The sequence below is a fragment of the Dicentrarchus labrax genome, unplaced genomic scaffold, assembly GCF_905237075.1.
Source record: "Dicentrarchus labrax unplaced genomic scaffold, dlabrax2021, whole genome shotgun sequence".
Classification (NCBI taxonomy): domain Eukaryota; kingdom Metazoa; phylum Chordata; class Actinopteri; family Moronidae; genus Dicentrarchus; species Dicentrarchus labrax.
In genome coordinates this window covers 26,639,624-26,666,741 of record NW_026136719.1, presented here as the reverse complement: position 1 = coordinate 26,666,741, position 27,118 = coordinate 26,639,624, and the positions used below count along the sequence as shown (strand labels likewise).

The 27,118-nt window shown below is 42.0% G+C and overlaps 2 protein-coding genes across 3 annotated transcripts in view; both read left to right on the top strand.

Moving 5' to 3' along the window:
* The window catches only part of nkd1 (NKD inhibitor of WNT signaling pathway 1), a 32,527-nt gene extending 21,096 nt beyond the window's left edge, over nt 1-11,431 (top strand). The window contains exons 5-10 of the mRNA XM_051379719.1: nt 2,214-2,317; nt 2,457-2,552; nt 4,863-5,010; nt 5,889-5,970; nt 6,436-6,563; nt 7,128-11,431. Coding sequence (XP_051235679.1) covers nt 2,214-2,317; nt 2,457-2,552; nt 4,863-5,010; nt 5,889-5,970; nt 6,436-6,563; nt 7,128-7,663 — 1,094 coding nt within the window. The 3' untranslated portion in view covers nt 7,664-11,431. The remainder of the gene's footprint in view (nt 1-2,213; nt 2,318-2,456; nt 2,553-4,862; nt 5,011-5,888; nt 5,971-6,435; nt 6,564-7,127) is intronic.
* Nucleotides 11,432-21,901: 10,470 nt separating this feature from the next.
* Nucleotides 21,902-27,059, top strand: nod2 (nucleotide-binding oligomerization domain containing 2). Of its 2 annotated transcripts, XM_051380213.1 has the most exons (11): nt 21,902-22,009; nt 22,242-22,797; nt 23,127-23,253; nt 23,584-25,360; nt 25,485-25,568; nt 25,665-25,748; nt 25,983-26,066; nt 26,146-26,229; nt 26,367-26,450; nt 26,575-26,658; nt 26,901-27,059. In XM_051380213.1, exons 2-11 carry the CDS (start codon nt 22,312-22,314, stop codon nt 26,971-26,973), a joined length of 2,967 nt encoding a protein of 988 aa, XP_051236173.1. In that variant the 5' UTR covers nt 21,902-22,009; nt 22,242-22,311; the 3' UTR covers nt 26,974-27,059. The 2 variants fall into 2 exon arrangements, with proteins under 2 accessions (XP_051236173.1, XP_051236174.1); XM_051380214.1 differs by lacking the exon at nt 21,902-22,009 and having other exon boundaries at nt 22,017-22,797.
* Nucleotides 27,060-27,118: the final 59 nt, after the last annotated feature.

Sequence of the window (27,118 nt, the reverse complement as noted above, 5' to 3'; positions counted from 1 at the left end):
GCTGTCCGAATGCAATAGGGTGGACAGACCCAGTTGTGTGTAATACAGTAGCCTAGCTAAGCTGTGTGTGATTGCTCACAGTGTGTGGCAGCTTTCCTGACTGCCTTCATTTCTGCGTGTGTGTACGGGTGTATGCACGCACTTGTGCGTGCGTGTGGCAGGGCTGCTGGAACAGGCTAGGTATGGAGGGTGCCTGCCTCGGCTGCCCTCGTCTTGCCCCTCAGATCTGATGTGCAGCCAATCCCCTGGCTCAGCTCCTCTCATAAAGAGCGGGCTTATGTCTGTGGTGGGGGGGGGTCAGGCAGGGAGGAGGGTGATAGCAGATTACTGTTACTCCTCCCGGCATTTCATTAGCTCCGAGATAAGCATCTCGCCACCATATTGAGCCTGCTACGGAACAGATTTGCCCTCGCACACAATGTTCCCTTTGAGCACCTCAGATGATCAAACAGCGGGACCCCAAATGCTGCTCCTCTCCAAAAAGTTGGTAAAAGCTCCCTGGGACGATGCCTTTCATTTTTGGCATTTTCCCCTACCCAGGGATGAGACAGGTCTGCTTTGATCTGCTTTGGATCAGGAGGAAAGAAATTGGGCTGTTGTGTCTGCTCCGTTGGCGAGCAAACAAACAGTGTTTCAGATTTGACTTGGCTTAATTAATTAGTGATTCTGTTTTACAGCCGGTCTGATCTTCTTCCAAAAGGTTTGAGAATGGGACTTCAAAGTGTGACGGGAGGAGAGGGGAGCAGGGGGAGGGTGGAGAGAGAGGGGTGTGGTTTATGGGTGTGCGCGCTGCCTGCAGGACCATGATTGGATGAGGATGGGGCTGAAGCTCAAAACAAAATGACCAGAGGTGAAACACACAGAGACTGTGGCTGGGTAAAGGCTGTAACAAGCTTCTGTGAAAATACACAAAAATAATTCTGAGGATGAAGAAAGGGGTGTCTGGGTACAAAAGAGCCGACATGCACACCTCCAAAATCTCAGTTACATGTTGTGTGTATCTGCGGTCTCATGTGTCAAACAAAAGCTGGATTTCAAAGCGGAGAAGGATATCCGGTAGAATTACATCTGGGCCAGCATCCAACACTGAAACTAAAACACTGAACCAGACAGTGACAGTTGTGTTATTTTTGTCCGCCAGAGTGGACCACCGTTAAATATAGTGCAATGCAAAGATACACCAGCATCATCTGTAATGTGGAATTGACACGATTCATAACAGAGCAGGGTTGTGAAAACCCAGCGTTATTGCATTCAAAGTGTAGAACAGTATAGAAAATGTGTCAGGCTCTACACGGGTCCTCAGCTTAAGTGCATATGACAGATCAGTAGTCCCTCATGACCGTCTGTCTTTACTGTATGTCTGGATGGTAATGTACGGTGAATGTCATCCATGAAATGATGAGCTCTGCTGCACTGAGCCGGGGACTCGGGGGTCTCCTATAGGCCTTTTGATGTTTATTCGCTGTTTCCGATCCTCCATTTATATATTCGAATACCACCTAATATTCTATCATGTTTTAGACATGTTAATGTCATTCAGTTTCATGTTTGACATCCTCCCTTCAACCCAGCGGGATATATACACTGTAGCCAAGAGCTTAAAAACTATTACTAAAAGTGTGACTGATGGAACAGCTTTTGCCACCAGAGAATCACAGTCTGTCACAGTTTCAGTATTTTTCCTTTTTGCTTTGGATTGACATTTTGGATTTCAGTTCCTGTCTTGATATCACTGCTTTGGTTCAACATTACTTACTCTCTCTGGAATGATGCAATAATTGACTTAACCCTACAAGTTCAGTGCAGTTGAGCAGCCGAACCAAATGAAATTTTTGATTTCCAAGTGGCAACATTTAAAGTTAGTGATATTGCGTGTGCATTACTTATTCTAAACACAGCAGAGCCTGCTCTGCCTTAGAAAATATGGCATTACTAATGAATATGTTGATATGAATATAAAACCACCATTTCAGAATATAGGCAGTGAGACAAAAACCGTGAGGAGTTGGGCTGTGTAAGTTTATTTCCAACCAGGAGCACTTGAACGTGTGACACATCTTAATTGCGGATGCCAAACTCGGAAGTAGAAGCTTACAAGGAACACTTGAAGGCAACGACATATCCTCAGGTTATGACTGCACCCAACGTTTCCATCCTCAGGCTTTCTCTTTTATCTTTGTGTGTGTGTGTGTGTGTGTGTGTCACTGCAGTGGCTTTACCCCCAGAGAAGACAGACAGCTGCTGTGTGGAGGAGAAGATGCAGGAGAGGGACAGCCAATCTCCCGCAGGGCCGCAGAAACAGCTCCAGTTTGAAGTGAGTGTCAACACCGAACAGGACGTTTATTACTTCCCCTCTGGATGAAACTAGGGCAGTGAGGGGACACACACAAATACACAATCTCACACACACACACACTGGATGATACTGATAGTTCAATGCTGTGCTGTTTCAGGAGTTGGAGTGTGCTGTGTCTGTGGAGGAGGATAACAGGCAGGAGTGGACCTTCACCCTCTACGACTTTGACAACAATGGCAAAGTCACCAGAGAGGTAATAATCTTCTTCTCCGAGCAGTGATTAATCTGGAGGAATAGTACTGTACTTACTTACTGTATTTATTACAGTAAACAGACAAACATCTGTCAACGCTACACAGTAACTGTAGTAGTATTTATTTAGGTGACTTTGTTGTGTTGTGTTTATCATATAATATGGGGCCTTGAAACGCATTGCATTAGCAAAAATGAAACTATGAAACAAACATCTGAAAACACAGCTATTAAGTGTCACAAAAATGTGGTTCAGCTACAAAACACCCTCCTTTTGGGTATGGGAATTAATCAATAAGCTTAAATTTTACCATATTCTGGCATCACCACACCCCCGAGGCGAAGAAGTGAGGCTAGGAGTTATAAGCCTCTAACCCAACCTCGCTCCCAATAACCAAATCCAGCAACATCTGTGTGTTTCCGCTCCTGCGAGGTACCTTGTGGCTTGCGTCTGCCTGGTACAGATCTGAGAGAACATCCAGAAAGGCCCATGTTTTTTGAAAACAACTTGAAACAGCGCAAAGAGACTTGAGCTGTCCTCTGTGTGGTTGGCTGTGCAGTTTTTTTGGCTTTGCCTGTGGCTCCATGGCTCATGAGACGTCAGGCGGCGGCTTGGAGGAGGAAAGAAAAGCTTTCTTCTCCAACTCTCTTTTTTATTCCTTCACACAAATAAAAAACAGAAGGAAACCAAAAATGACACAGGAAGCTTTTATTTTATTTCTTTTTTTTATTACTACTTTTTTCTTTACAGTGCGCCTATGTCTAAAACCAGTATGTGGAACCAGTCCCTGAAGAATTCATAATAGTGCTTTATGTTATGAGTCAGAGTGAGAGTCAGACTAGTGAGTGAGAATCATGCTGTTGGAGTCTTTTTGTGCCTTAATTCTCAGCAGTTTTGTCAAAGGCGCTCTTATGGTGGAGCTGTGTTCCCTTCTAAAATAAAACACTAATGAGATTTGAGACACTGCGTGAGTCAGTTAATTTCCTACCATAATAGGTGAAATTGTTCATGGACAATTAAAATTTTGGTTTGCTATGAAAAAATCCAGCACAGTTGCTAACATCCAATAGGGAGTCATTAGCTCAGTATGGTGCACAAAAACACTCACCAGTGCAAAATATAGCTTCTAAACAGCCACAAGGGACTGCATTATTTTATTGCAAATCAAGCACTTACCTAATGCTGGTTCAAGTGAACATGATATCACTTTTAATTTGAAAGTATTGAGGTTGATAATTGTTGTATTTTTCTTTTTTTCTATAATTCCGTATTTTTCTGTGATCCCTTTATTTCCTTGGTGGACCTATCTACAGACCTATAACGGCATGCTTGTGTGTTCCTGTATGTGTGTGGACATGAGGTGCTTTGCATGTGTTTGAGTTTATGCATACATGCTTTTGCACATTCATTAATCAAGTCAAGTTTACTCATATCGCACATTTAAACACAGCTTAAACTGACCGAAGTGTTGCACATTAAACTATACAATACAAACACAAAGAGAAAACATACCAACGACAACAATAAACAACAAGAGACAAAATACAGAATTATAGACTTGAACCAACTAACCAATTAAAAGATTAGTGAGCTAAAAAGGCTAGTGAGTAAAAAATGGGCCTTTAGCCTAGATTTAAATGTTGGAGGGGGGCATGTCTAATATCTGCAGCAACAGCAACTGGTTCCACAATTGTAGAGCAGCTACTGCAAAATCTCCTTCCCCTTTTAGTTTTAGTCGTGACAGTGGGACATTAGTTGTAGACATTGTTAGTGAAAACAGGTGCTGCTTCCTATGCAGATGTAAATTTAAGAGATATTGAGGAACTAAATACAGACAGCGTAGAGCTCTTGCAGCTGTAACACGACTCACATCAAGGCTGACATCCCAGTCAGCTTCTCCTGCTACCACCAAGACGTTTCTTTTTCATGAATTTATAACTTGTCTTTACACCCTGTCTGATCGCTTCACTTGGAAAGCTGAACTAAAACAACTGACATCAGTGTGTTTCTCTCTTCACTGTTGTCTGAGTCACTTCTTTAAATTCCTAGCTAGCATGAAGTTTATGATGCAGAGTTGTAATGCACAAAGATACAGAATATTGAATTCAAACAGTATAGTGATAAGACGAGTCGCCTCTGTTCCCTTTCTGTTGATGATTTTTTGGGTAAAATATGCGCATCGAAAATGTCTCTGCACGAACGTCACCAAGAATCTTTTTTTATACTTTGTGATTAATTCTCATCTCTTAAATAGAAACTGTGTATCACAAAGCCCAGATTAAACTCACCTCCACCTCCCATGCCCTGCAGGACATCACCAGCCTGCTCCACACCATCTATGAGGTCGTGGACGCCTCTGTCAACCATTCTCCCAGCAGCAGCAAGACACTGAGGGTCAAGCTCTCGGTGGCTCCGGACTCCAGCCAGCGGTGGAGGAGTTGCACGCAGGGCGCGGCAGGTAAAGCTCACATTAACACAGTGGGTGGGGGCGGAGGGGAAGAGAGGGCATTTTGGGGTCCCCCCTTGAGTTGCCTGCTGTCAGCTCACCCAGAGATGTGTTTGTTGTCATGCAGAAATGCGTCTGCTTCAGGGCCTGTCAGACCTTTGTTCCTCGCAGTCTCGGCGTCGCTCCATCTCTCCCACTCAATGGGGTTCATTTTTAATGATGGGGGGAGTGACAGAGCTAAGAGAGGACCCCCCTCCCTCAGTGCCTTCAGATACTCTGAAAGAAACCTTAAGAGATGCGCCGAGTCCTTTTTGATAACCACAGCCATTTTTCTTTTCTCCAAAGTTCCCTTTTTCCCCTCTCTTCCTCCCCCCTTCTCAGAGCTGCCGGGAAAATATAGCTACGTTCAACTTAACTTTTCTCACTGACGACTTGGTAAACAAGTAGTCAGGGAAAAAATATCTCAAAAAAGTATATATTCCTGTGTGTTCGTGTCCTATTGTTTCAGCTATAAATATCCGTCAAAAGATTCAAACAGAGCAAGCTTTGAAAATATCGCCGGTTGCCTTCATGCTAATTTGAAAGTGCATCAGATCTCGCGTCCTTAATAAACTATTTCTGAAGTCTGCATGTTTTTTTTATTTCATTCCATGCCTTATAAGAGGCTGGGTGTTGAAAATAGAATAAATGAAGCATTGTTGTTTTTCCTTTTCTATAGATCTTCAAAGTAAAACCCCCGAAAACAAAGGTTGCTTTCTTCTGAGGCTTGTGTGACTGTTGTCGTCTGTGTGTGTGTGTGTGTGTGTGTGTGTGTGTGTGTGTGTGTGTGTGTGGCGCTGCTCTGTGTAGCTCTCTTTGATAATAGCCTCCTGTCTTTCACACATACACAGACATGTCCCACCCCAGGGAGAAAAATGACAAGTGCATAGAAGACCCCAAGAGTGCAGACAAGAAGACTCGAGCACTCCTAAGGTAAACCCATTTCTTCTGCATACTTCAGTCTCTATTGTTAAAGCTTGCGATGTCTACTAGAAGAAGAAGAAAGTTTATTATTATTAGGATATTTTTATTATATCACTGATCATTCACTTTTAAAAGAGAAGACGGGAGACTAGCATTGGTTGTTTGAGGAAGGATTCACACTTGGGAGCTGCAATAGTCCTCTACTCTTTAATAAATTTTTGGCCAAATGTACCTCCACTGTACAGAGGAGGACTTAAGAGTGGAGGAGAGAGTCCACCCTCTTACCTCACTTTTCAGATACTCCCATTTGAGGTTTAAACCTGTGATTTTCCAGTCACAATCTCACTTCTCTAACAATTACTCTGCCCCTGTCTGATCATAAGGAGCACTTGTTTTACTTTCTCCAAACACTACCATACTGAACTTCTCTGGCCCAAACTACTACGTAATGAGAGGTGCCGCTTGTGTCCACAGGCGCCACCACAGTGACCACCACACCCAGCCGGGCTGCCAGCGCCACTGTGTGGATGAGAACCTGGAACGCAGGAACCACTACTTGGACCTGGCAGGCATCGAAAACTACACATCCCGCTTCGGAGCCGGTGAGTGGACTGGGGCCAGGGGTGCAGAGGGGGAGAGGTGAGGGAGAAACACAGCCCGTGGCCCTTTGAAGCTGCATCCAGGGGCCCTCATTACTGCGGCACCTGCTTGGAGCCATTAGGTGGAACTAGCAGCCCACTGTGCTCCTCGCCAGTACAAACATCTGGGCTCGGGCAAGCACAATACATCAAGTGTTCAAGGCTGAAGCACATCAACAGAACGGGCTGTTGTGAAGTGAAATATTAGGTCTAATGAGCAGAAGCCTTGATCTGATGGTCAGTGATGACATGTGATTATTTTAATGTTGGTCCTGTTAGGAAAGTGCTAACAGAGATCTGCTCTATGTCACATTGTGTCAGGGTTATCCGCATGAAGAAAGAACCTGAAGTAAAGCTGCCAGAATCTTATCGTGGAGCATTTTAGTGGATCTTTATTAGTTATCTGTTGGCACAATAATTTGCACATAATGGGGTGTTTTTCTGCCCTTTTTTTGTTTGAGATTCCATGTAATTAATTCTGACATTGTCCAGTCCTGTGATGGAATTGTTTGTCTGTCTCCCTCACAGCTCCCACCACAGAGCCCACGAAGGCCGAGCCTCAGACTCGCTCATCCAACCAGACTCGCTCTCGCTCCCACGAACCAGAAAATGGCCACTCCCATTCCCACCACCGCCGCTTGCAGACTGTTGTGGACGCTGTTGCTGCAGACAGCCTCCATCCCACCCCCCGTACGCGAGGCCAGGACTCAGGGAAACACACCCTCCGATCCCCTAAGACCCACAGCCGCACACCTCCTGCGCAGATCAGTGGCAGGGTGATGAGAAGTCGAGGTGCACCTCCTCCCCCGGCGCTACCGAGTCAGATGCCCCCTCACCAGTCCACAGCCCCCTACCGCAAGCACAAGCAGCGGTCCAAGGAAAGCCAGGGCTACAGGGCCCTAGGCTCTCTGGCAGCTCCAGGACCAGTGGTAGAGAAAGAGCACGTGAGGGACCTGCCTAGCGTGCTGCTGTACGAGGGGGGGCTGGCACAAGTGGTGCAGCGGCATGAGCATCACCACCATCATGAACACCATCACCACTACCACCACTTTTACCAGTCCTGAATTCTCACTTTGCCTGGGACAACTCCTGCAGCCCCATAAACCCCAGCCAGGCCAGCAGACACTGCCGCGCTGCCTTACAGTGTGCAGTGCTGCAGTGGCTTTGTAGTGGACATAGGACATGGGTAGGAGAGGAGGATCTTGGGAGGGGTGTCCCAGTGCTGGGAGGTTATTAATCAGTGTTATAAAGAGGTTGGTCATACAAAAGCTTGGGTATGCAGCAGGACAGTGATTCAGGGCCCTAGTACGACCAGGACTGAGGATCACGGCTGGGGCTAGAGAGGAGGCACAGAGGGACAACTAACTTAACAACCCACACGTTCCTCTCCCCCCTGACCCTGTAATCCTCTACCTGATGAACTCTACGGCTCCAAACCAGCACCACAACCTTTCCAGACCACTAAGCCAAAAGGTTTTTAAGGAAAAGGAGGGATGAGAGGAAGAAAGACTGATGTAAAGATGAAATTATATGAAGGACTATAGGTGACAGGAGAGCAGGGCATAGTGTGTAATTGTGTGTGTGTGTGTGTGTGTGTGTGTGTGTGTGTGTGTGTGTGTGTGTGTGTGTGTGTGTGAAGCCACGCGTGAATGTGTGGGCGCAGCAAGAGTGTGTTTATATATGTGTGTGTGTGTGTGTGTGAGTGTCACGACACTGGTGTCTGTTGAAAACCACTTGAAGTGCGCTCATGGGTGCGTGAGTATTTAAAGCAGGCTGTCAGGCAGGTTTTTGAAGATGAAAATGAAGATTCTGATTCAAGCACGCAATACCCCGTAAGCAAAAATGGGAAGGAAATGTTGAAATGTTATAAAGTAAAAAGAAAAAAAAAAAAAAAAAAGATCCCAAATCCGCTGCTACCTCTAATTTTATCCTAATTGTTGTTGTAATGGTGACTTTGACTAAGCATTCAGAGGTTATTTTCAAATTACTTCGAATTTTTTTTGAAAGAAGAAAAATCGTCTCAAAATCTGCAGTACTGAAGTGTCGAAAAAGCTCCTTACTTTTATTAACTAACATTTACTGTACATAAGGTATATATTGTTATCAATTTTATAAGCTTTATTGATAATGTGATATCTTTGTATTCACTATCTGAAGCTTTTATGTTTGTTTTCCTTCACAACCGCATTTTATAAGACCACTAGGAGCCTCATTTGACTAGAATTGTATTACTCACTCAATCTCACGCTCACTCTCTCTCATTCTCCTTCTGTTTCAACTGTCTCACCATGTGATTAGATACCGAACTGTGATCTAGTGATAATGCCCAAATGACTAAAATCCCAACTCTCAACAGGTGCTGTTCAGTAGCTCAAACTCACGTCACATACTAGTGCTTTATAGAAACCATGCTTGCTGATATCATGGAACTAAACAAGGAATTATTTTAAGATGCGAGGCTGTAGTGTAGACCACATATCAGTGCACATCACTCAAGTTTAGTTCTTGTAATCTAAGCTGGAATTTTACGGGACTGTTATGTGCTAGTATGTGCGTTCTGCATAAAGATGAATTAGAAACTTAAAAGTGCCAGTCCACTTACAAAAGCCTTCTTTTTCATTTTAATGTCCAAAGTGTCAGCAGTTAAATCACATGTTCTAAATCCCATGATACACTTGGAAGCAAAACTAGAGATTGTGATCAGTGCTTTTGGCATATTTGTATAAATTGAAACCCTGTTAGAGGTTTATGTATTCATTCACCAGTGTGGAATATGACCTTTTAAGGACAGTTATTTATTTATTTTTTTACAGTTATGTATGCAGGGAAATATTTTGCTGAACATGCATGTCATCTTTCACCACCTTCAGATCCTGGTTTACTTTTTGTCTTTTGGACATTTCTGGCTGTCATGTTAGCACTTTCCCTAACTCTTAGCAGTTCCGTTGTCCAGCCCTCGGCCTGGCCCGGGGTCACATGGCTGCTCCCTCTGTTTCCATGGCATCTTCCTATCCCCCAGCTGTCAGCAGGTCTTTCACCGTGCTGCCATGTGGCCTCAGAGCTCAGCCAACAAGGCTCTGTTTGTGGTGTGGTGGGGCGGGGTTTCTTTCAGCTGTCCCATTCCTCTGGTGCTGGATAACACTGGGCCCGGCCCGCAGTCTCCACTAGACCCATAACTCACTGCTGCTGTTGTCCTGCCAGCACCAGGGACTGTCTGTTTATCCTATCCCATGATGCGCTTTGGGTGCTGCCATAAACCTGCAGATGCAAGGCGGTGAACTGAGAGCTGCCAGTGTAAGGGTGTCCATCACCTCCTCCGGGATAGTTGTTTTCTCCCTGGTGTTCTTGGCGAGCACACGTGTTCTTCTCAGCACGTCCTAGCATCACATTTATAAATGACCTGCCCTTATACAGCCACAGTCTTCTGTTAGGGTTTCAGTGCTGTGCCCAAGCGCAACCTCATCCATACACTGCTCCGTATCAACCATGGGTTAGTTGTGTAAGTCTGACATAAGCGTGTTCGTGTGTTTGTGATGAGCAAGAATGCAGTGTATGCCAGTCTTGCCCTGAGCCCCGCGGTGTCCTCTCACAGCTGCAGGCCGTCCTTTCGCAGAGGCACCAGTCAGTCGGCTCATCTCACGGGACCCTGTGGTGGAAACGGCGTCATTCCCCCAAGGGGGGATCACAGCTGCGCTCCATACCTCAGCTTCCTCACCTCACGCTGCTTTTCACACTGCAGGTCCTCACTGCCGGAGCCCCTCGTGAGACTGTAACTCCTTTGTCAAAGGTTTCCCCTCAACCGAAACAGTGTTGATACCAGTGTGACGCCCCGAATATAAGTAGCGTGGAAATGTAGGTCTGGGTGTGTGAACGGACAGCATGCAGGCGACTGTTCGTCCTGCAGGGTGGTCCGATTGGACACGGTGAGCGAGAGCTGCTGAAGGAATTTAGGTGAAACTTCTTTTACCCGGAGAGCGTTTTACTGAACAGACTGAAGTCCCTTCTTCTTTTTAATGCCCTGCTTCACATTCATACAATTACCTGAACTCACACTGGAAAGCTACCCACTACAAACACACTTTCATACTGTAGACTTCAAAGCAGCATCACTGGAGAAACTGGGGGTGACATGCCATGCTTAAGAGCACCGCGGCAATATTTGTTGAGAGTTGGGAAAGCAGTTTTTAGTCAGTTTTGTCACACAGACTTTTCCATTTACTGTGGGAAATAATCCAAAATAAAATACTAAGGTTTTCAGTTATCCATGTACCAGATGTTTTTTTTTTTCAGTGGATGCCTCTTTTCAAGAATCAAGACTTCAAATTATGTCATCTCATCAAGTCTTCTCTACATCCACCGTCTCATATTGTATGTATTGCACCACTAATTTGCTTTGTAAGATCCATGTATCAGCATCTTTAAAAATCTGATGTATATAGTGGACTGCAGAAAGGATAAACCAGCATCATGTAGAAAGAATTTAAGGCTTATTTATGATTAAATAACTGTCAAGCTATCTCACTTGCTTACTGTCAGTTAGTGCTCCGATATCAGCCACGCCAATCCCATGTAGCAGGGAGGAATGATTATCTGTTTATAACACAAGCTGTTTCTCTCTCCACACACAGACACACTTTCACTTGGTGTTTGTTGTAAAAGAAAGTTGTTTAGCACTAGCTGTTTTTCTCCCTTTCCCCTCCCTCCTAATGTTTTTTCATGACTTTGTTTAGTTTATATAGATTGTATTTGATTCATTTCTTTATTTATTTGATAGCAGATCTGTGCCAAGGGAAAATACCCTTTTATTAAAGTATGAACCTGTTCCTTATAAATGCACTGACTTCTGGGGTCATTTTATTTCATTTTTACTGTCAGTATCTGTTTTCCTGTGCAGATTGAGTTCATGTGCAAAAAACAGATTCTTTCTCTTGATTGCACAATAAAAAAACAACATGATTTAGGAAAATAAATAAAAATGGAGATCTATGTTTTTGCAAATGAACCCTTAATTAACAACATGGAGATATCCCTTTAAAATACATTAGTATGTCATTTATTTATATTAAAACATAACATTTGCATTGCATTCAATAAAATAAAAGTCTACTGCCAAATCTTTAATTTGGGGAAATAAACGTATTGGCTTTCTTGCTGAGAGTTAGATTCGAGGATTGATACCACTCTAATGTCTGGAGGGAGGTTTCCATGCAATCAGTACAGACCTCAGGAAGTTCCTCCACCTGGCCCAGAAACAGTCCAGCACATAAACCCTTTAAGACCACCAATGTCGATTTTACACTAACAAATTAGATGTAAGCTTTAGAGGCGCTGGATGGTGGACGGAGAGAAAACTCAGAGAGTTGTGCAGTTCACGAAGCAAACCTTATTCATTCTTACAGTGAACCTCCATTCCATCTAACCCACTCAGGACAACGTGTACACTCCACGCAGAAAGGCCCCAAAGTATTGCTGTGAGGCAACTGTGTTATCCACTGAGAAACTGTGCTGCTGATGGCCATACGGGGCCTTCAGGATCTAAACAAGATGAGGTTTGGGTGAGAGAGAGCCTGTATTATTTGGGACAACATGTTTACTTTTGCCTGGTACACTTTTATAAAACCAGATAACATTTTTATTTCATTTTCCACTGATTTTATCTCCATTGCTGATCAACCTTTTCATACATTTTGCATTTTTTTATTGTGCATCTTTTCCCTTTATCTGCTTTTATATTTCTTATTTCCAAGAAGGCGGATGGATTGATGTGAAGGGTAATGTGTGGAATTGTGTGTGTGTGTTTTTTTGTGCAGTAAAGTAAAGTATCTTAACCGTGGTGTCACAGAGGGTTCCCAAATCTGGCTGACCACAGCTGCTCACCACGCCACACTCTCTACATGCACACACACTTTCATCTGCAGCTTAGCAGCTTATCTCTGGTCGGGACAACCACAGAGAGTCTGCCTCTTGGCAATGTGATACTCCTTCCTCACACGAACACGGCTATTTGTGTAAGCAAGGCAGTGTAACCCGCACAACTTGTATGATCATTACAAATGATTTCTATCCTAACACAGCTAACCAGGTTATTCTTACCGCCAATTTACACATTTCAGCTATTTAAAGCATCAGACGTCCATGTCAGAGGTGTAATGTAAGTCATTAGAATTATATGAACACAATTACTCTCAAAGGTTACAGGAAAATCTTTAGTAGCTAGTATTCACATTACAGAAAAGAATGCTTATATTTAGAATACCTATGTGAATTTTATTCTTTTTAAGTATGTGATATGTATGTATGTATGGTAAAGCAAATCTCATGATTTCCACTTTACTTTGTAAGACATTGTATAAGGGTAAGGAGGAATTACAGTTTGAGATATTAAAGTCAAGATATTGATGAAATGAAGCTACATGAAGCAATCTTTTGATCAGGGGTCTCAAACTTAGATTGGCTTGGGGCCACTGCTGGTATTGGGGGCCACTTCAACGTTCTAGAACTAGAATTACTAACGTCATACTTTAAAAATGGCAAAGAGCGGTTTCTATACACTTTTATATCCTCATTTTATACCAACTTTGTTGTTCGCAGCCAAACAACAAATGAAGGACGTTGCCATTGTTTCATGCCAAACTAAATACACTTTTTAAAAATAGAATGTTTTTATTTTATTGTAGACTATATGAAGGGTTAGTTTAAATACATATGAAACAAGTAGGAAAAAAAGAGGCCAGATCATATTATATTTTTGACATCATGCACATCATGTCATGGGCCTGCAGTTTGAGATCCCTGCCTTAAACTATTCTGATATTGAGAAATGTTCGCGTGGCCGGCCATTTATAGGCATTAGATGCACCTTTAAAGTCACCCCCTATGATGAGACAGGCTTACTTATGCTTATCCTGGAGATTTTTCTTTTTCAAACACCTAAGAGAAAGTATAGTCCGGGCTTGAGTTGTACTTTTGCATACAAATTACAAACAATAAAGAAATGGCTCTGAAGCATTAAGTCTATTAAACAGCACAGGAACTCCTGCAAAATCATACTGAAAAACAACATTATCACTGAGCCTTACAAAGTTTTCAGGATTTACGTTTTTGGGAGGAGAAATGTCTTTGCATTGGTAGCATCTTATAGCTCTGTTTGTCCTGGTGTATAATTTTGCACAATTGCAACAACAGAAGGGGTGTTAGCACAAGCCGGATGCATTTCTCTAGGACTCACAATGTGTACAGCACCATGGCAGTGAACCGAGTGTTCCTGTACCTGACGTCACCAGAGGTAAATGGTCAGGATGACCACAACATTCAGTGTTCAGGTTCATTTCCTGTGCACCAAAAGCTTTTTGTTAGGATCGCTGATAGTAGACAAAGATAGAGCAAATATATGAGGTGATTGACACAAGTGAGCATCACTCAGTACAAAAACAACTAGCACTGTTTCATAAGCACTTGGCAAGTCTAGAAAATTCCATGCTTGCTCTGCATAAAACTGCTTTGCCATATTTGCCATAACTAATGAAAGCCATGAAAGTCTCAACAGAGAGAAGAAAACACAAGTTATAACAACGGTCCTAACCTGACGAATTAAAGTGAGGAGACTTCACGAGAAGGTTTTTCTCGAACCATCAGCATAGCACACAGTGATTAACTGTGTTAGAGATACAACCTTCTTTACTTGACGTTTTCTTTCTGAATCATAGGATCCTGACAAAGAGCATATTGAAGTGGTGACACATTGCTTTGTTGTTGTGTGAAATGCAAATTGTGCACCATAAACCCAGGATTTTCTTTGTCCTCTGCAGTGATCTTTGATAAAAAGAAATGCTCAGAAACTTCATTGCAAGTCTCAGATGCCGTATAGCCGAAGGGGCCATTTCCTACTGTATCCTCCTGCATCCTCTCTTCTCTGTAGCCTGGCATGAGACTTTTTTTTTTTTGACATTTTCTTCATTTTTTTTTTTTTTCACTTTGACTTTGATCTGCACTCCTTTCAACTCTTCACATATGTTGGTAATAGCCTTGGTGTTCATGGAGATTTTCTTCTCCAGTGCAGAGTAACGGTTGGATAATGCATTCACGCCTTTTGAAATGACAGCACTGGAGACAGTGTCCTTCCTCTCATATATAAGCCTGTCTCTATCTCTTTGGGACTATTCACAAGTGTGTCAGGTAAGAGAGTAAGGGAACATGTTTTACAAGTTTAAACTAAAGTTTGCCTTGGAGTTGGGAAGAAAGATGGTCAACACTTGCTTACTACATTACATTACATTTCAACTGCTACTTAATAACTCTAATGAATGCTTCAGTACCTTACCTCCACACTATATCAGTCCTTTCTTTTTGCAGATGGACCTTAGTGTCCTCGGTCCAGGCTCCAGGAGGTTAACTTGGTACATCCTTCAGTTGGAATCAAAGCCAACAGAGAGGGTGAGTTATTTGGCCTGTACAGTGTCCACTCACCCTGTCTGTTATCTTCTATATATTTATCTGCAAAGCTGGAAAAAAAGGAGTCCAGTGCCTAAAGCTCTCAGTATAAATAGGACCAAGGATCTATAGATCTTGATGGATTCCTGAATTCTCTGCAAAGTGAACAATGGTCAGCTTACGATACAAGAAGTAACTGAGGAAAGTGTCTGAGGAAAGGGTATGATCATTTATAGATTAGCACTACAGTGAGCAATTACTGTGAGAACCATCCTCTGGAGACTTGTAAGCCTGCATACACTGAAGAAAATGAAGAGCAGCAACGAGGAGAGTAATGCCCTCTCAGTACTGCACAGCACAGAGGTATTTAAGACTACAATCTGAACATTTTCATTTACTTACTCTAATAACTCTGCCAGTGCCCATGAGGATACCAATTTGTATTGTGGTACATACAACCTGTGCAGTGTAATCATAGGTGTCTAACAAGTTAATCGAGGTATGAGGAGTTACACACAAAAGGATTTTACTGAACATTGTTATTTACATTTTATGTACTTTAATGTAATTTGTCACAGAATAATACCACACCTCTGACTTCTTCATAATAACAGCTATGAACAGCTTGGTGTTACAGAAAAAAAAATATACAGGACTAAAATGGGATAAATATTTCCTGTGCATGTATATTGTGTTGTATTTATGTTGTTGGGAGACACGGGTAACACGAGGAATGGTCTTCTTGGGTAGAAATAATACCTATATCTGTGTTGCTACAGGCAAAAAAGAAAAAAAAGCAATGATACTGACTTAAATATGGGGAAATGAGAGGCTGCCATAATATGTTCTGTGTGCTTTGTTTCCAGCAGATAGGCAGAGCGCTTTGAAGTGTGGATTGGCACAGCAGGGTGCTAGCTTCTGTAAAGGCAAGATGCTAAATGGTAAGGATGAGAAGGACATGAGGTAGTCTATTACCAATACAGGAGCAAAGAGAAAAAAAAGGCAAATCCAATGATAATGTACATCTGTTCCAGTGAATTTATGAGCTTTGAAATTTTTTTCGTGTGGGATAAGTGGATCCTTTTTCTTACAGTATCTCAGAACTTCAAAGCAGATTCGCTTTGGATAATGCAAATTATCGGAATATGCCGGTTCCTGCCTACTTAAGAGCATGAAAAGAAAAAGGGGAAAGGGAGAATTAAAGCTAATTGGCATGGCAGTCTTTTTATGTGTGGAATGAAGGGCAAAAATAAAACACTTTAATTATTGTCAAGTTCATTCAATTAGGAAACAAGCTGACAAAGTGCTAAAGTTCAGTGTGCCCGACCCAGTAGCCATTTGCATGAAGTGTCACTTTTCAATGTGAACATTTCCCTTGTTATATCTGATGATATTATAATTAGCAGGATTAAATCCACCCAATAATCACCAAGCCGGCACCAGAGAGAGAGGCTGCTTTGTTCAGCTCTGATGCCGTGGTGCCCTGCGGGTGAAAGTCATTCATCTGTTGGTCCAGTGTTTTGCCGTTCATACACACTGCTTGTGCTATTAATGCCATGCCCTTCAAATATGCGTAAACACACTACACTTAAAGGGAAATCCCTCTATGAACAAAGCAAAGGAATGGTGACCACCTCCATGGCTGGAGTCAACAGTGACTCAACATGCTCAGCGAGTAACAATCACCTAATTGAGACTTTGCCTAGTGGTGTCTCTACCAGCCATTTGCATCAGACGGCTGAGGAAAGCAAGGCGTAAACACTTTTGTCATCTGCGGAAAGGAAAAGGATAAAAGCAAACCCTGGGAAAAAAAAACATTACTTTTACTTATTTTACTTTTAGATAGATAGAAGTTTATGTGTTTGTATGCTTGTGCATATGTCAGAGTGAGTGTGATCTATATTCTGAAGCCAAGAAAATATTATGATTACTTCCTCATGTATCTCCCACAGTTTTAAACAACTTGGTTGCACTTCTTATTATCAATAAATCCTACGAAAAGACCAACACCAACAATGAACGGAACATATTAACAAGTATTGCCTGTGTAGACATAGCCTGATATGTCTTATCCTTCAAGTACCCAAGTGGCTGAGTAAGAAGATGGCATTTGCACCAATAACATGCACGAAAGGTCCTATCTAGAGCTATAGTTCTACTGTAGAAACATGGTGGTTCAACATGGCAAACTCGGTAGAAGAGGACCCACTCCCTCTGTAGATAAAAACGGTTCATTCTGAAATATGGAAAAACATAACAATTCTTATTTTCAAGTGATTGTACAGAAATGAAAACATACCTGCCAATAGATCCACCTAAATGTTACACCCTGGGCCAGTGATTCATGGCATGTTCACTACCTAAATTGCAGCAGTGGTAATTTGCTAGAAAAAGAAAAAGAAAACGCCCAATGAAACCTGTCACAGTCATGATTTCATTTTCATCCATTAATGCATTAATATGCTGTATAAAGGGACAGGCTGACCCATTTTATTACAAACACAGTCAACAGTAATGGATGTTTTCCTTTGCCTAGGCATTTTTTCACGCTGAAACTCAGTGACAGTCCCCTCCAACTGTATACAATGTGACACTTACCATAGGAAATTTCATGCTGATAACAAACCCCACCACAGTAAAAGGTAGTAGACTCTCTTTTCACCAGTTGTTCATTCACTTCATTTTTCAAAGAGCACAGTTCAACTTTTCCAAATTACAAATGTGCTGTCTGGACTTCTAGAGACTGACTCCAGACTTCTAGAGATAGCAAATGAATAAAACAAGGCTCCAGAAAGTTGCATTGGTTTTTAGTAGATCATTGGAGCTCTTTCTTTTTGCAACATCAAAGGCAGCCGCAGCTCTTTGATGTGGCAGCATGCTGTTTAAGGTACAGAGTGAATGGAGAGATGTCAAGCTGCAAGGTGCCTCTGTAGTTTACGTTGAGTGCTGCAGAGAGCTGCAGATGAAAGGAGCAAACAGAGTTTGATAATGAATGTCCAACAAGTAGGACCCATTTCAGACAGCGCACACTCAGCGGGGTGCCCACGCTAACCTTGAGCGCAGCACCCCAAACTTTGGGCAGACGCTGGAGAGACCAGACTCCTTCAACTTTCCTTCTCCTGAAAAAAAGGGGGGGTCCTCAGATGTGAGCTTTAATCTTCCTGTCAATTAAATCCTGATTGACACACACACCCATGCACACATGGTCATGCACACATGCTCCTCTGAAAGAGATGCGTCTACTTCCTCTGTTGAATACCTCTCTCTCCAGCTTGGGAAGGCCTCTTCTAATTATACATTAATCCTTCCAATGTATGAGTCAATTGGATGCCTGAATTAACATTGCTATGGTATTGCTGTATATCGTGATCCTCTTAATGTCTCCATTAGTCAAATGAGGTAATCCACCTTTATCTGTCACCCCTCTGTCTTAGAGGAATGAGATATTAGGTTGTTCATGTATAGCTGAAAGCTTTTTTACCATTGACAAAGTGGTTGTCGTTGTTCTTTACATTTTTATAATGCACTGGTAGTAATAGTAAAGCTCTCCATGCTTGTGGAAAGGCCAATATAACTGAATGCACTTGACAGAGGAATCTTTGTTGCATCATTTGTTGGGGGGCTGGGGATCATTTGCTGTTTGCTGAGTGTAAGTCATCTATAAATGTTGATAAATTAAAATATTATCTTTAAGTTGCCGCTACCCATTGTGAATGACTATGTATTATAGAACCATAGAAACATGACTTTGTAGTAACTCATAGGTAAGCACTGTATCAAACCCCATCTTAACTCACTGACATACCTCTCTTATATCTAAATGTATTATGATTTCCCAGAATCCTAACTGTGTCCGGTCTCTGGTTTTGTTACCTTAGAATGAGACATTTTAATCTACAGATAGAGTGGGTCCTCTTACAAGGAGGATGCCATGTTGAACCATGTTTCTACAGTAGCCCAGAACGGACAAAGATGACTTGACTTGTTTGTGACTTTCATGGCCACTGTAGTTTCTCCTACACGCTTGGAAAGCTGTAACTTCATCCCTAGATTCCACTAAATCCTACACACTGGACCTTTAAGTCTGAATACGAAACTTACACACCCACATACATTTTGAAACAGGTATTGATTGCTATAATTGCTCCTTCTCCAATGTAAGAGATGGGAGACAAAATCCATTGTCCTTGTTCACATTCCAAATATATCTGAAGTTATTATTAGACATCAGTTAGACAAATTAAATCATCTTCCAAAGTTAGTCTTTCCCGTATGAAATTCCCTTTTTATTTTATTATTTCTTTTATTTTACTATCCCTCCCTCCCTTTTTTGCACAGAAGACTGTAGATTTTGTCTCCAATCTCCTACACTGCAAAGCAAATGTTTCTTTTCAATGCTAGTTTGGACAACAACCAAAAACTATTTGGGCATGTGTGTATAAAGATTAGAAGTCTTGTGAAAATGTGAACCGATTATTTAAGATCGATTGGTCACTTAATAGATACATGTCATGTGAAATTTCCTTACAAAGTTTTTATTTAGATTTGTGTTGACTGATTGATTGAATCTTTGGTCATGTTATTTTGTATGTTATATTGATGTTATTAATGGTAGATGTGTGAATTATTATGAAGTTCACACTATCACTAAATAAATAATAATCTGCCTGAACATGAGGATAATTGGTTATGTATAACAACTTGCCTGTACAGTAGATTTACTTCAGAATTCATAGAGGATGAGATGTGCTGATTTGCTTCTGGGAGTTCTGTGTCTCTGGCAAACCAATCAGCACACACACAGTACACCAGTGCACCTGGTCCGACGCTGAGCTCACCACATGTGCTTTTGATATCTGCACAGAAAGAATGCACAGCTATGAAATGACTGGAGCCAAAGTATTCCATCTCTGCTATGAAAGACGGGTGGATCCAGTACTGAACCGCGCTGTTATTCATTAACATACAGTTTAAAATTTGACTTGTGTGGACAAGGTTATTTAGTGCTGGGCTCCAGTTTTACTGGAATACACAGAGCTGACTCCATATGGAGCAAGACTTAACATTCATGCCCAGTAAACTGCAAGCTGAGGAGTAGATCACCTGGGCCAGGTTTGATTCAGCCTATCTGTGTGTGGAAAAATTATTAATCTCTTATCAGAATCTTTTGTAAAGTGATTTGGAGGAACATAAAGGCACAAAATAATTCTTTCTTTTGATCAAAAATCCCAGAGGATGAAATGTGCAGGAACCTGATGCCTATTAACAAGTCAATATCCAATCAAGGCTGAGCACAGAATGATCAGGCACTACAGCCTCTGACCCCTACGATGCAAAAACCTTGTTTGGCTCCAAAAACAGTGGTACCTGGATATGTGATGTAGTCTGACCCGTCTCATCTTATCTCATCCAAAGTAATTTTCAAAATTCCTAGACAGCTTACTATTTAGAGATATTAGGTTTACAGCAAGATGACAGACTATCCAAACATTCGTGAGCAGGAGAAAATAATTCTGACTTTATCCAATACTTATTTGTTAGTAATCCAAAGTTAATGAGTTACAGCCTTTGGCCACATAGAAAAAGCTTGTGTTTTTTGGCTATAGTCCTGGCTCAACTGGTCCAAAGACCTCTTCAATAATAATTAGGAAGGTTATACAGTCTAAATGGTTGAAGTTGGAGCCACATATTTTTCTTGCTTTGACTCAAGGTGTTAAGAATTCTGTTGTAACAGAGGACAGAAATACTCAGAGATGTCTTTTGGGATTATATCTGTATTTTTTCTATTGACAATGCCTTACCTTTCTTTCTTATCCATCCAAACTTATCTGGACCTCCTACTGTGATTTGGATGACAGAACTCCCCGTTAGAGCTTCATGTAGGATGCCTGACAGAGAGTACTCTGCATTACACTCCCCTTGGTGGAGCTGCTTGTTTCTTAGACTAGAAGAAGAATGAAAAAAAAAAAGAAACTCACTTTAGAAAGTTTTATTCCAGTCTGCCTTTGATTACTTTTGTGTGTTTGAGGATTTTCTCCCACAGGGCACAGTGAAGAAACAGAGTAAACTAATCATGGTGCTCAGGAGGGAGCTATAATAACAATAATGATTAGTCACCTGACTGTCCAAAAAGTCATTCTTGCACCTTTTTTAAATCTTGACATCAAAGAATGTAAGGGGAGAAAGAGGCAATCAATCACAATATGAGCTGTTTCCAGGGTGGTGTTTTATATGCCCTTTTTGAAGTTTACATCAGGTACACAGCATGCTGGCTTGGCTGCGGGTTCCTAGTGGCTACAATATTATTACTGTTGTAACACTGTATAATTATTACCATACTAAGATTATCACATTAGTTATATGTTAATTTCCAAAAAAACCTTCAAGAGCCACTCATTACAGCCTGTAATCATCAAAGAATGTCACTGAAAATATAGGGTACATTGTGCACAAGGACAGGATTGGGGGTGCGGGTAGGATGATAGGAAGAAGTCAGCCTCTGAGATATAAAAAGGAATAAAGAAATGTGAGAAAACAAAGGAAACAAAGGTGGTTTATTAATGCAATAGTTCCATCCAGTGGTTGCATGACTAAATTGCAACCACTGAGGAACTACCAACTACAACTTCCCCTTTAGTATATTTCTGGTGGTTTTTACTGAAAATATGTCAAATGAACTATTCCTATCAATGCTATAATTCCTCTTTATGGTATTCCTAAATCCAGTACCCTCACCCTAAAAACCTATGGTACTGTATTGCAGTGGGTCAGTCCGCTTGTTGTTTAAATTTTGTTAAAGTTTCATTCCATTTGCTGGCAAGGGAAGGCACTGCTAGTTTCCATTTAGCAGGAGGGACTTAGAGCATAACATGTTTCGCTTTCAGTGGTGGAATGAGGAAGAGGCAAGTCTAAAGTGGTGCAGCGTCTCTCCACAAATGACATTTGGAGGGAAGAAAGCTCCTTGTTGAGGAGACTCTAACGTGAGTGATAATCTTACAATGACATTACTGTGTGTTGCATTTTAAGTCCTTAAGTCAATCTTGTGTGTTTGTACATGTGTTAAATGAGGGTGGTGTATAATCAAACAACAAAAAAGCTATGGGGTTAGTAAAAACACTGATCCTACAGTATCTGATGAAATTTTACTGAATAAGAATGAAACCCCTGGTGGCTTGTAGTGGCCTGATGTCATGTGGGTGTTTGCTGTGGCAGATTGTGATATCGGAAGCAGCGCAGGTACATGTTGGATGTTCCTGAGTATGGATGCTGACATGCAGAAAGCATGTCTGTCCAGGAGCTTGTGCTGAAACAACGGACAGAAATACTGCATGCACTGTGCAGCAGTGGGTCAGCTGAACTTCTGGAACGGATTCTGGACATACTGCTGGCCCATGGGGAGCTCATATGGGAGGAGTACCAGGACATACAGGTACCGGGTAGGGCACTGTATACCAAAGCCAGACAGTTGCTCGACCTGGTTTATACAAAAGGTGTGGATACTTGTGGGCTCTTCCTTGCTGCTCTCAATCAAGTCCTGCCTGAGGCACAGGGAGTTGGCCTCTCGTTTTCAGGATGCTGTTCAAATCTAGAAGAGAAAAAAAAATACCAGGGCACATCTACTCAGATTCTTCTGACTCAAAGACCAAGCCTGGTCAGCCAGCTACAGGGATGCATTGATGGTGCTCTAAAAGCCCTCGTCATATCAGGACACTTCAGCTCAGCAGACTGCGATGATGTGCGCCTACCTATACACACGCCCTCCCAGCAGGTACTGTAAATAGCCATGTTTTATGCACATTATTAAACTGTGGTTTGGCAACTTCCTGTTAATATTCTTGTTTTGTGTGTATTGTTCCTGTTACCTATTCAGTTGGAATGAAATTGATGCTTGGTTTGCATTTGCTGTTATTGGCAACTTTGGAATTTTATACAGGAAGTGAAGCTGTTGCTGGTTTTATGTTAACATTGTTCACTGGTATAAAACTCCCTAATTTTTTTTCTTTGCTTAAAACTATTTGATACTGCAAATAATCGTATTTCCCGAAATGCTGAACTTTTTAACAACAATTAAAGTGTTGCCATTCATGTGTCAATCAGGCAAGGCGTTTTCTTGACCATGTCAGATCAAAAGGAGAACTAGCCGCGAAGGTTGTGTTGCAGTTCATTCAGCAAAAACAGGAATCCGGATCACAGCTGAACGAGGACACAGTGACTCCTCCCAAAGGTATGCTATTACCATAACTTTGTTGAAAATGTACTCATTCAAAAATGTAAAAAGACCAGTTGTCAGCACGCCACATTTCAAATGAGTAATGTACAGTATGTATTACTTGATTTACCAGAGTATACTGCTTTGTCTATTGTATTGTTATGGATTTGTTTAACTATGGAGGCAGCAATACGTGTGCAGCATTTGGGTCAAAGACAATTTTCCCTATGGGGGAAGTATATCGTATAGTATGATATTAGTATCATATATAGTATATAGTATGTATGATTTTGCAGTCCTTTGTATCTATTGTAGGTTATCTCATATGTATTTTTTCTGCCACAGAGTTATTCAAGTATCAGAAGAAGCTCAGCAGTTCTGTGTCTGCCCAGTCCTGCTTTCTCAGTACTTATGGAGGGACCAGCCACATGTCTCTGGATGACATCTACACTGAAGGCCAGCTGGAACTATCTCATGAGTGCGTTGATGTCCATGGACCTTTGGGCGTGGAGGACATAGTTGGTACAGCGGGTACAATGAATAAGGAGGCCGATACGGTGTTAGTGTCTGGAGATGCAGGCAGTGGGAAGAGCACCTTACTCCAGAGACTGCACTTGCTTTGGGCTCGGGGGGCAGCCCTCCAGGACTTTCTCCTTATATTTCCATTCAGCTGTCGCAGGTTGAACTCTGAGCACAGGGAACTGTCTGTCCAAGAATTGCTGTTTCAGCACTGCTGCTGGCCAGACAGGGAGCAGGAAGAGATTTTCCAGTTCATCCTTGACCACCCACATCTCATTCTCTTCACTTTCGATGGCCTGGATGAGCTCAAGCAGAGCTTTTCAGATGAACACAGGCTCTGCTGCCCCACCCAACGTGCACCTGTTCACATACTATTGTTTAACTTAATCCAGGGCTCCCTAATGAAGGGAGTGAGGAAAGTGGTAACTAGTCGCCCAGAGGCAGTGGGCCCTGTGTTGAAAAAACACCTTCGCAAAGAGGCCTTCTTGAAAGGCTTTTCCCCAAGTGGAATTGACTATTTTGTGAGGAAGCATCACAGGGACCCTACTGTGGCTGCTAAGGTTTTGGAGTCCCTACAGACAAACACTGCTTTACTTGGCCTGTGTCATAGTCCAGTCCTCTGCTGGATTGTCTCACAGTGCTATAAAGAGCTGCTAGGCTGTGGAGAGGGCAGCCCACAGACAATCACAGACGTGTACCTGATGATCTTACAACACTTTTTCCAGCACCAAAGCTCTCAGAGCACCCTGGGGATAGGTTGGCTTCAGGAGAACTTAGAAACAGTTTTGCATCTAGGGCAGCTTGCCTTTGAGGGGATTGCAACCAGCTGTTACATCTTCACAGATCGAGACCTGGAGACTTGTGGTGTAACTGAAAAGGATATCTGCATGGGCTTTCTCATACAAAGCAAAGATATGTCCTCCACCCACAGTCAACGCTATGAATTCCTTCACGTGACTCTGCAGTGCTTCTTTTCTGGTCTGTACATTGTGTTGTCAAATGACACTGACCGTTCGACTATTCCTAAGCTCTTTGAGCCAAAGGGCATGAGGGAGGCAGATCTGAGAAGCACATGCTTCAGTGCCTGCTTGCCGTCCACTTACCAACAAGAGCAGGTTTTAGAGGGGGAATCTACAGCAGTTGAAACACTAAATCTGCAAATCACAGCCACCTTTGTGTCAGGACTACTATCCCAGCGGCATCAAAGCCTGTGGATCCACTGCTGCCCCAGCGCTGTGATTGAGAAGAGGGCCAAACAGGTGGTGAGATGCCTGTCCAAAGGCATGCAGAAACACTTCAAGTCTATCCCTCAACCTGTAGAGGGGGAGAAGAAGAGCATGCATGCAATGCCAGGCTTTGTCTGGCTTATCAAATGCATCTACGAGATGCAGGAGAGCAGGATTGCTAAGGATGCCATGAGCAAGCTGGAGGTGGACCACTTGAAACTTACCTACTGTAAGATTGGTCCTGTAGAGTGCACCGCGCTAGCCTATGTGCTCCAGCATTTAAAGAATCCTGTAGGCCTCCAGCTGGACAACAATTCTGTAGGCGATGTTGGGGTGGAGCAGCTTCTTCCTTGCATGCATATTTGTAATTCACTGTAGTGAGTATGAAAAGATTACTTTCTTCCTCCCATCTATTCATCATAGTGACCTAAGCTACCACATATCATTTACTAGAGGGCAGACAAATACATGTTATGCTGAAGTGTATTTTCCTTTTATCAGCCTCAGGAATAACAACATTACAGATGAGGGGATCCGCAAACTGATTGCTAAAGGTGTCCAGTGTGACAACTTCCAGAAAATTGCGTAAGTATTGTCAAGATGATTAATCATTAATACTATTGTGAAGTTACAAATTATGTTTGATGGATTACCTTTCATAATAATTTTGTTTTTCTTTAGACTCTTCAATAACCAGCTAACGGATGCTTGCACACAGCACTTTTCTCATCTTCTGAAGACCAAGCAGGATTTCCTTTCTATAAGGTTATTATTACCATATAAGGTCACAGATTTTCAGCACTCATCAGATGTGACTACAATCAAAATATTACACACATAAGTCTATGCAGCATACAATTATTATTAATAACTAATAATAACTTAGGTCCATAATATAATTGGGGTCTGGACCATATTGGGCTATAAAAGTTATTAAGATCATCTTAAAATTGATGTTGAACATAATTGACTGATAGCAAATCAACAATTTTCTTTCAGGCTAGGCAACAATAATATAACAGCGGAAGGAGCAAAGCAGCTGGCAGAGGGACTGAAATTCAATCATTCACTACAGTTTTTAGGGTAAAAACCCTTCCTGCAAAATCCTGTGCATCTTATTGGTGCTGCATTTCCATTTACTACTTTTTCTTTGTATCCACAGGCTTTGGGGCAATGAGATAGGTGATGCAGGGGCAGAGGCACTTGCCAGTGCCCTTGAGAGCAGCAAGTCTCTGGTGTGGCTTAGGTAATATTTTCTTTAAATACTGGCACACGATAGGCAGAAAGAGTGGAAAATGTGTTACAAATATGAAATGTGTGTGGTTGCATAATCACCACAATTGTATTTATATATCAGTTGTACAATATGTTTTGTGATGGCAGCCTGGTAGGCAATGGTGTAGGCAGTGCAGGAGCGTGTGCCCTTGCCAACATTATAAAGAACAGCACATCACTGGAAGAGCTTTGGTAAGTGCTGGAGACAAGTTATACTTGTATTGACAATCCACATGCCATTTTAATAGCTGATTTAACATGTGTGTACTCACTGTGCACTGCTTGAACTACTCCACCCTCTTATTTCCTGTAAAAGGTTGACAGAGAACTGCATAACCAGAACAGGAGTGGAATGTCTGATTCAAGCTCTAAAACACAACACCCATGTGAAATCAATATGGTATGTGATGAACACTGAGACATACACTCACAAATAAAAAGTTCTTATGTGGTTAGCACATACGATTGGTGGTTGTTTGCATCCTGAATTTGCATGGCCATACTGCTAGTGCCAAGAAAAACTGTGGTTGTTGACACCTTATCTTATTTTGGTCAAACAATAATGCTTTTTTGGCTTAAAACTTTGTTTCTATTTCCAAACTGGCTGTACATTGTCCTTGATTGATTTTGTCTTGTCTGCAGGTTGAGAAACAATTACCTCAGTTTGGAGGAAGTAGAGGAGATGGCACAACGTGAATCAAGACTGGTCTTCTGATTTTGTATTAAGTAGGCTAAGAACTGTTTTATTTATTTCAGAACATATTTTTTATATTAAAACGTGAAATGTGAAATGTAAAATGTGTGCATCTCAGTTTTCTTCTTAGAAGATCAAAATGACACTTTTCAGGGTTGGTCTCTAC